This window comes from Abramis brama (genome assembly GCF_963993115.1).
Source record: "Abramis brama genome assembly, chromosome: 22".
In the NCBI taxonomy this organism is placed as follows: Eukaryota; Metazoa; Chordata; class Actinopteri; order Cypriniformes; family Leuciscidae; genus Abramis; species Abramis brama.
Window position 1 is genome coordinate 2,175,791 of NC_139984.1, and position 9,531 is coordinate 2,185,321.

The 9,531-nt window shown below is 37.8% G+C and overlaps 1 protein-coding gene across 4 annotated transcripts; it reads left to right on the forward strand.

Annotated features, from left to right (window-relative positions):
• vgll4a (vestigial-like family member 4a) lies at nucleotides 1–8,796 on the forward strand. Of its 4 annotated transcripts, none has more exons than XM_084098676.1 (6): nucleotides 1–343; nucleotides 1,206–1,329; nucleotides 1,443–1,641; nucleotides 3,821–3,932; nucleotides 4,156–5,708; nucleotides 6,170–8,796. In XM_084098676.1, exons 1-5 carry the CDS (start codon nucleotides 268–270, stop codon nucleotides 4,347–4,349), a joined length of 705 nt encoding a protein of 234 aa, XP_083954802.1. In that variant the 5' UTR covers nucleotides 1–267; the 3' UTR covers nucleotides 4,350–5,708; nucleotides 6,170–8,796. The 4 variants fall into 4 exon arrangements, with proteins under 4 accessions (XP_083954802.1, XP_083954799.1, XP_083954801.1 ...); XM_084098673.1 differs by having other exon boundaries at nucleotides 24–343; nucleotides 3,821–3,956; nucleotides 4,153–5,708; XM_084098675.1 differs by having other exon boundaries at nucleotides 24–343; nucleotides 4,153–5,708.
• The last annotated feature ends 735 nt before the right edge of the window (nucleotides 8,797–9,531 follow it).

Below are 9,531 nucleotides of genomic sequence, written 5' to 3' on the forward strand. Positions count from 1 at the left end.
AGCGCTGGTCAGGACGGGCCAATAGCAGGCGTCTTTGATGACTGCCAAACTATCATAAACAGTTCATTGAGATTGGTGTCACAACTCATAGCTAGCTCAGCATGCTAAAAACAACGTAAACTTTTCAATATATATTTTTTCACATCTTACTATCAGTGATTGTAAGATTGCTCATGTTTCCCCTTCTGAAAGACCGATACATTCAGCTCTATCTGAGCTGGAGTAACCGATCATAATTCTGCTTTAAATGTGCATGTTTTTGGTAAAATGCATATTTTGATTAATCGATTCGTTAATAAAATGAACAATAACATCAGCAGGCTGCATTATAATCCATATGAGGGTGAGTAACAACATTCACAACTCCTAAACAATACATATTTAATACTTGATTATGGAATAATATCATCGGAGGCACTAAGGAAAATACATCTGTTAGTAAAATATGTCAGTTTCTTTGAAATATAATCTTTGTGTTCATGTTGGTTTCATATGCAAAATTAAATGCCATTTTCAGAATATAAATTTCATGATTAGTAAAAAGTCAAGTAAAAGTAATAACATATTTTCCATACACGAGTACAAGTTATTGTACAAATCTTAATATCTTATTTTAAAAATGTTTTGAAAAATATGTTTCAGGGTAAAACTTTTTTTTATTTAATTTTTTTGTATTATTATTATTTACAAATAATACATTAATAATTCATAAATTAATCTCTATATTGTTCAGCCTGCCCTGAGCTAAACCTTGCTGTGTCATAAAGTCAAATTAGGCCTATCTGACATTTGAAGGTTTTCTTTCCAAGGATCTCAACCTTTTATCAAAGTTTTCTTCATTATTAAATCAGGACAGTTGATATTTGTGACTTGCAGAAAGAAAATAAATATCATTGCATGTGTGAGTTGCATTTTTAGTCTAAGAATAAATGAATATGTTGTTGATAGTAAATAGTTTTACTGCTGAACTCTTGACCCTACTGTATACTGAAAAATAAGATTTTCAATAAAATATTTGCATATGAACAATTAAAGCTCACTGACTTTTTTTGTCTGACTTACATATTAGAACATGATGATGATCTAATGTTTTGTGGTAGAATTGGCGATTGGCTAATCACAAAACATTTGACAAACATGTGATTAATATGACTGATTGTGCCTTTACGGTGTTTGATATGGATATGAATATAATTTATTGACAGATGATTCAGGGGCATCGAGGGTTTTGCTGAACTCAGGCTGTCAACCCGTGAGCCCGACCAAGAGAAAACACCATGAAAACGAAGACTCTGATGAAGAACACATGAACAAAATGAGGTCGCATCTGTACGTCTGCTGCAGTTCCGTTATTTACAACGCAGACAGTTTTTTTGCTATTGAATTGTTAAATAATTGAACATTTTTTGCACAGCATGTTTTTTTTCTTGTGATTTTTTTAGGAGAAATCCAAATGGAGATGCTGTGAATCCGCAGTCGTGGAAGTATGCTTCATTTGGACGCGTGTCTGTGAGCGCTCTCCATAGCCGTCGTGTTTTCCCACCGCTCCCCACTCTTGCGGTTGATCCACCCATGGAGAAGAGCAAACACAGCTCAGATCCTACGCTCCTCAGTCCTGGATCCAGCACTAAACCCCAGCAGGTCAGACTCAGCTTTCAAGTGAAAACACACCTTTATGCGGTTTAGGTGTTCATTTACACGGCAACAGCGTTTCGGGGGCCTGAAAACGCAAACTTTTGAAAACGGGTTTCAAAGAGCAAGCTTTTCAGAACGACATCCTTGTCATCTCTGTAAACTACGAAAACGCCAATCCGTGAAAACGGTGATGCACGTCTATAGGCTTTTCTTTTGCAAATGAAAGGATACAGATACAATAAGAACAGTAAGAAATAAGAGGGACATACAGGCATCATCACAAGTGGTTAAAAGAGTCACACAAATCAACACAACAAACATTTTGTCATCATGAAAAATGAAAGGTTCCTTACAAACGACTCAAGGATGATATATGTTTTTGAAGCATTTGTGTTCAAAGGTTTTGACATTTAGTAAAACGGGACTTTATATCAGAGGAGCACATACTAAAATTGTGATTACAGTGAATGTTTCTGGTTTTATGAAGATGAAATTTACCCAGAAGACAAAGTAATAATACAGTATTATCAAGATTAACATCCTTAGAATGAAAATCGGACAAAAAACATGATAGATTATGTAATTTATAGGCATGTTGCGTTCGCTCGAGTTCACTGTAGTAAACGAATGCGTATGAGCGCAGACTCGTAGTCTTACATAACTAAGTGACATCACCAATAGTAGTAAAAGACACCTAATATAAAGTGTGACCGATGTTTCTTTAGTTGATATGATAGTGGCATCTAAAATTATTATTTTTTTAAATATCATCATGAAAATAATTGAAAACATCTTTACCTGAAAAATAACATTTTAGACATAATAATAATACAAAAAAAAAAATAGATTAGTAATAGACAAAGCTTGATGTAAATGTATCATTTATTTAGCTTAAATTATGTTTTTATTTCATATAGGGCCATTCATTGCAGTTGCACCACCTGACTTTTGCAGCTGTTTTTACACTGAACAGGCTTCTACTCAGAGGCCTATGCTACCAAGATCACACACAGACTTTTTTAATGCAATAAAGAAATCTATGATAAAATAGCATTTCCCTCATTTTATATTTGTTGTACCACCTGACATGGAAAGTGTACCAACCTACCCGTACTTGAAAGTAGCTGTTTTTATCAGCATTTGTGAGAGATGCCTTTTCTCTCTGGCACAGGGATCAGTTGGGCTCTTCTGGATGATGCGTTATCATGCTTACTATTATTACTTGTCACTTCATAATAAAAGACCCATGTTTGCAGTTGTGCCACCCTGACATTTGACAATATACACATTCCCAGACTAAAACCTGAGTTTCTCCCGAGGTTTTTTCCCCCAAGTTAGGTTACACTTAATATTCAACAGCATTATTGATTTGACTGCACTGATACTATTGGATGACATCACCATTTTCTGCAGAACTGCTTTATAGATGAAATTATTAATTGCTGATCTGTACAACAGAACTGAATCAACAGACTTCGGCTGAACAATGACACTGTTTTCTTTTAGAGCTGCTGTACAGCTGAAATGAACACTTTGTATTATATAAAGCGCTATAGAAATAAAGGTGACTTGACTTTACAAAAGTTTTCAAATGATCTCAACAGTTTTAAAACTACTGGTATTTATACAGTTTGTTTAAATAAAAGGTTAAAAAAAAAAAAAAATGATGCCATAGTATTTTATTTTGAATTTCTTATTATTAAAACACTACATTCTTAGTCTGTTCATGTGTGCGGACGGTTTTGCCACCTGACATTTTGGGGGTTTAAGATTAAAAAAAATTTTTTTTTTAAATAATATAGTTGGACTCAGAAATATGCACGTCGTGTCATTGACCCGTAATTGTTCCATTCGGTGCCGATCCGGCCCAGCCGCTACGGATATGGTTCACTGTGGGACTGAGAACAGAGCTCTTTGCAATCTAATACAAATGAGTATGAGATGTAAATAGCGACTGCGTTATGGAGGATGATCAGATATTTCTTTTAATTTTATTATTAACTAGGCCAGATACAGAGAAACCGGAGCCAGGCTCAAGTGTAAATATAACCGGAACCGTTCGGCCTGACGGTGGAAAGGCTGTTGACTCTACAGAAGTGACTCCACTGTTATAGGCTGTGTTGTTGAATGTGTGCATATGCATTAGCATGTAGAATTGTAATATTTCCGACATGTTTCCAAACAGAATCGTCCATCTGTAATCACCTGTGCCCCTGCCGGCAACCGGCCCTGCAGTCTGTCGAGCTGCCACATGTGTCCTAATGCCTGCACATCTGGATCCACCAGCAAGACCAACGGTAGCAATGAATGCGTGATCACAAGTGTGTGTTCTGAGTCTGAGTGAGCAGCACATCATTACCAGCTGGTGTGGTTATAAATCTTACAATAAAATTACAACTGCTTCTCTTTATTCATTTGTAGGTGATGAATGATTGATTCTTGAAATGGCTCCCATGAAAATCCCCAATGTATTCAGTGTTTTTGGTCCTCTGATCACGTGATCTGTCTGTTCCTCAGCAGACTCTGAGTGTGACCCTGTGATTGAGGAGCATTTCCGGCGCAGTCTGGGCAAGATCTACGAGGAGCCCGTCTCTAACCTGTCCATCACAGGCTCCGTCGACGACCACTTCACTAAAGCACTGGGGGACGCCTGGACTCGGATCAAAGCCAGGGGCCGCGACGGGACTGCACCAAACCACGAGGGGCGCTGTTAAACCAACTCAAGCTCACTCACACGAACACTGTTCCAGTCGGATCACTTCAGAGGTGTAGGCAAGAACCACACCATTGCAGCATTCATTTCAATACGGCTTATTGAGCAATAAATTACTCTTTTTAATATAAAACATGTCATGCTCTTTATATTTTCCATGTTTCTTTATCTAATGTGTGAATAACTAAGCAGAACTGCTAACTGAAAGCCGTGAGGATGTAAACAATATCGCAAAATCTCTATGGACTGACATTGTGTTGTGTCAGAGGAAACCTGACATGAAAAAAATGGTATCGTTTGATCATTGACTTATCACTTGTTCAATAAAGTCAAATAAATGAAAAGGTGTTAAAACAACTGTTAAATATTACTGGATCTGGTCCTGAAGGGTCTAGTCTTGGTCTGGGTCTCAAGGATAGGTCTTGTTCTGGATCTGGTCCTGAAGGGTCTAGTCTTGGTCTGGGTCTCGAGGATAGGTCTTGTTCTGGATCTGGTCTTGAAGGTTCTAGTCTTGGTCTGGGTCTCGAGGATAGGTCTTGTTCTGGATCTGGTCCTGAAGGGTCTAGTCTTGGTCTGGGTCTCGATAGATCTCTGTTCTGGATCTGGTCTTGAAGGTTCTAGTCTTGGTCTGGGTCTCGAGGATAGGTCTTGTTCTGGATCTGGTCCTGAAGGGTCTAGTCTTGGTCTGGGTCTCGAGGATAGGTCTTGTTCTGGATCTGGTCTTGAAGGTTCTAGTCTTGGTCTGGGTCTCGAGGATAGGTCTTGTTCTGGATCTGGTCCTGAAGGGTCTAGTCTTGGTCTGGGTCTCGAGGATAGGTCTTGTTCTGGATCTGGTCTTGAAGGGTCTAGTCTTGGTCTGGGTCTCGAGGATAGATCTCTGTTCTGGATCTGGTCTTGAAGGGTCTAGTCTTGGTCTGGGTCTCGAGGATAGATCTCTGTTCTGGATCTGGTCTTGAAGGGTCTAGTCTTGGTCTGGGTCTCGAGGATAGATCTCTGTTCTGGATCTGGTCTTGAAGGGTCTAGTCTTGGTCTGGGTCTCAAGGATAGGTCTTGTTCTGGATCTGGTCCTGAAGGGTCTAGTCTTGGTCTGGGTCTCGAGGATAGGTCTTGTTCTGGATCTGGTCCTGAAGGGTCTAGTCTTGGTCTGGGTCTCGAGGATAGGTCTTGTTCTGGATCTGGTCTTGAAGGGTCTAGTCTTGGTCTGGGTCTCGAGGATAGATCTCTGTTCTGGATCTGGTCTTGAAGGGTCTAGTCTTGGTCTGGGTCTCGAGGATAGATCTCTGTTCTGGATCTGGTCTTGAAGGGTCTAGTCTTGTTCTGGGTCTCGAGGATAGGTCTTGTTCTGGATCTGGTCTTGAAGGTTCTAGTCTTGGTCTGGGTCTCGAGGATAGATCTCTGTTCTGGATCTGGTCTTGAAGGGTCTAGTCTTGGTCTGGGTCTCGAGGATAGATCTCTGTTCTGGATCTGGTCTTGAAGGGTCTAGTCTTGGTCTGGGTCTCGAGGATAGATCTCTGTTCTGGATCTGGTCTTGAAGGGTCTAGTCTTGGTCTGGGTCTCGAGGATAGGTCTTGTTCTGGATCTGGTCTTGAAGGGTCTAGTCTTGGTCTGGGTCTCGAGGATAGATCTCTGTTCTGGATCTGGTCTTGTAGGGTCTAGTCTTGGTCTGGGTCTCGAGGATAGGTCTTGTTCTGGATCTGGTCTTGTAGGGTCTAGTCTTGGTCTGGGTCTCGAGGATAGGTCTTGTTCTGGATCTGGTCTTGAAGGGTCTAGTCTTGGTCTGGGTCTCGAGGATAGATCTCTGTTCTGGATCTGGTCTTGAAGCGTCTAGTCTTGGTCTGGGTCTCGAGGATAGGTCTTGTTCTGGATCAGGGGCCTCATTTATAACCGTTGCGTACGCACAAAACAGGCCCTGAGAGAGGCGTACGCCACTTCCGACGCATAAGTTGTGATTTATAAAAACAAACTTGACGGGAAAATTTGCGCACCTGCACGCAAACTCTGACCCATGCGTACGAACGTTTTGGAGATGGAGCAGTTTGGCGACACCGATGGTGAGCTGGAGTTAAATGTCTTTTTGGTCAAAAATTAAACATATACAGAAAGATAATACAAATATAATTTCACTCACCAAGCTGTTACATGAAACAAATATCCATCCCTTCTTAAATGTCCGCGCCAGCGAGCGCGTTGAGCCGTTTAGTGAAACTGACGTAAATAACAGTTTAAATAAATAAAATAATGATTTAAACTATGTTTTACTTCTGATATAAACATTTAGATTAAATATGCCATTCAAATTAATGGAGAACACTTAAACATGAAATCATTACTGAGAAGTTACAACATTTTTTATTCAAATTCAATCAATAGAAATATTTGTTGTGGATGCAATGTTTTGAACACTTCTCCTGTGGCGTGCTGTGTTTTAATGTTTTAACCACAGAGATAATTGCTTATCAAGATAATACAAGATTGTCTGAGAAAATAGTTCCGTGCAAATAATGCCCAATCTGTTTCCATTAAAAATATAAATCAATTAAAAATACAATTCGGCCAGTGGAAAAGATGAAATGTATTTTACACTATTTGATGTGTATTCTAAAACAAGGCAAGGATAGGCAAGTACATGATTTTTATTCATGTAATGTGTCTTGTACCGTTAAACGTTATCACGTGGATGAATAATCATATGCAAATGATATGCAGATGAGGATCTGCATAGTAAAACTGGGCGTTGTAAGCTCCATATATGGTTATTTCGGGGAGGAGACGCATGTGCGCACAATCTTCCGCTGACTGGGATTTATAAAGTGAATTCTGCGCAGGTTCTGGCGTACGAACGGTTTTATAAGTCTGAATATTTTTTTGCGTGCGTAATTTTTGGCTTTCAGGCGCACGTACACTTTTAGTAAGGATCCTACGCACAGTTTTATAAATGAGACCCCTGGTCTTGAAGGGTCTAGTCTTGGTCTGGGTCTCGAGGATAGGTCTTGTTCTGGATCTGGTCTTGAAGGGTCTAGTCTTGGTCTGGGTCTCGAGGATAGGTCTTGTTCTGGATCTGGTCTTGAAGGGTCTAGTCTTGGTCTGGGTCTTGGATGGTCTGGTCTTGACTACACCTCTACTATAAATGTAAGCTTTGAAGATGATGGCCAACCAAAGAAACGCTTAATTCTAATTTTATTAACATTAGAGTGTCTGGGTTTTCAGGAAGCGTCATTTGTTGAGGTGTTTCATGTCTGAGTTGTTGAGCTGAATTTGGTGTCTATTAAACAAAAGTTCAAGGGCTTTTAACTAATTTTAACTAGTTTGGAAACTCCACAATCAATAGATTTTTATTTTATTTTATTTGTTTTGCATAAACAAAATGAACCCAAGACCAGAAACGGAACACTGTTTTCATGAAATTCTCCCAAAAAATAAGTACAAAATTACAACAAATGCTACCACCATAAATGCTTACAGTTGGATTAAGATCTGATAAATTGTCATAAAATAATGTTAAAAAAATCTAAATTCTTTAATGCATGAACTCGAATAGTTGGTATCGGATGTGTTTTTTCTTTTTTTTCTTTACACTCTTCACTAAGCAACAGCTGGGACAGTGTGTTCTGTATTTTTAAAGTGCCAGGAGTGTGTTCGCGGCTGGCTTGATCGAGTTTCACTGCCATGACACATTCCTGCAATGATCAACTAAATTAAACCTAGCAAAGTGTTTTTATATATTTGAATTAAAAGTGTATACTATACTTCATGCTTTATCATGCTGGCATTAAATGACATAAACTCTAGTCAACACTGCTGAGAGTACTGGGTTATTAATCCAGGAGCATTTTAATTTTGACTTTTTCTATTAATATTTGTTGACTTTTAGTAACGAGCTATTTTCAAAAAAAGGTGTGTGTGTGTGGTGTCAATGCAGGATACACACTAAATAATTTCATTTCCTCATCTCTTGTCTTTCTTTTTTCCTTTTGTGAACAATTGTTTTTAATGTATAAAAAATAATACAAATAATGTAAAATATGACGCTCATTACACTGTGTGTGATGAATAAATATATAGTTTCTCATAGCAAATAGTCATTATCTGTCATTAACTGTTGTGTATGCTCATCTCTTTTCCTTGTAATGTAACCGTCAGTTGTTCATTTAAATGTTATATAAAACAGATGTAATAAGTGTTGAGCCATCCTACTTTGCTAAACTGGTTCTTTAGTGTTGGATTGAACAAAGTCTCATAAATTGCCTATTTGACATGGGTAGATCTACATTAATATGGAATATATATATATATATATATAACTGATTTTGAAATGACAGAGTGGCTTTGCCAAAAAATAGAAAAATTACTGTGAATGTGAGATTGATTTATAAGTTTGTAACTTTCTTTTTCCTTAAAAATATTTGTATATGTATTATATATGAATAAAATCACCTCAAAGCAAACAATCATTTTTCTTGAACATTTTCCTGCACCACATGTATCACTATTTAGATGTAGCGTCAATCCCATCAAAACCCTCTTACAGGATAATGACCTTCTGTTTCATTGGCCTCTCATGGAGATATCATTCATATAATAATTGCACTTTGTATTGTAATAACATTTTAAATTTAGTCAAGTTTACATTCAAGGGCATCACTGATTAGAATTATTATGAATGAAGCTTCTTATTTGCCAGCTGTGCTTCGTTAAACAGGTGAAATATGTGGCATAAGCACATTTATGACATATGAGACCTTTAAACTTTTATATACTGGATTTGTGATGATACAGATTTAATGAGTTCAGTGAATTACTCAGCTGCAACTATATTGAGCTGTTTTATTACTCTAGCTATTATTTAATCTGGATGTTCATGTTCAGGTCAATGTGCAGATCAATTATTCACTGTCATTTTGTTTTTAAATGGAAGATTATGTAAAACTGTCTCTCGTCTCGTCTGTACCTCGTAGTGCTGAGCAAACATGGCATTATTACAATTACAGTAAAAACAGTGATATTGTAAAATAGTATTACATTTTAAAGAACTGTTTTCTATTTGACTTTATTTTAAAATGTAATTTATCAAAGCTGATTTTTTTTAGTCTTTAATCTGTCGATGTCTCATGATCCTTCAGAAATCATTTTAATGTGCTGATTTGCTGCTCAAGATACATTTCATGTTATTAATGTTATGCTTT

What these genes read in the sequence shown, in the direction of transcription:
- vgll4a (XM_084098673.1), top strand. Translation starts at nt 268, where the DNA reads ATGCATATTTTGATTAATCGATTCGTTAATAAAATGAACAATAACATC. An exon ending in AACAAAATGAGGTCGCATCT is followed by an intron (nt 1,330 to 1,442) that starts GTACGTCTGCTG and finishes TGATTTTTTTAG; the next exon opens with GAGAAATCCAAATGGAGATG. An exon ending in CAATGAATGCGTGATCACAA is followed by an intron (nt 3,957 to 4,152) that starts GTGTGTGTTCTG and finishes TCTGTTCCTCAG; the next exon opens with CAGACTCTGAGTGTGACCCT.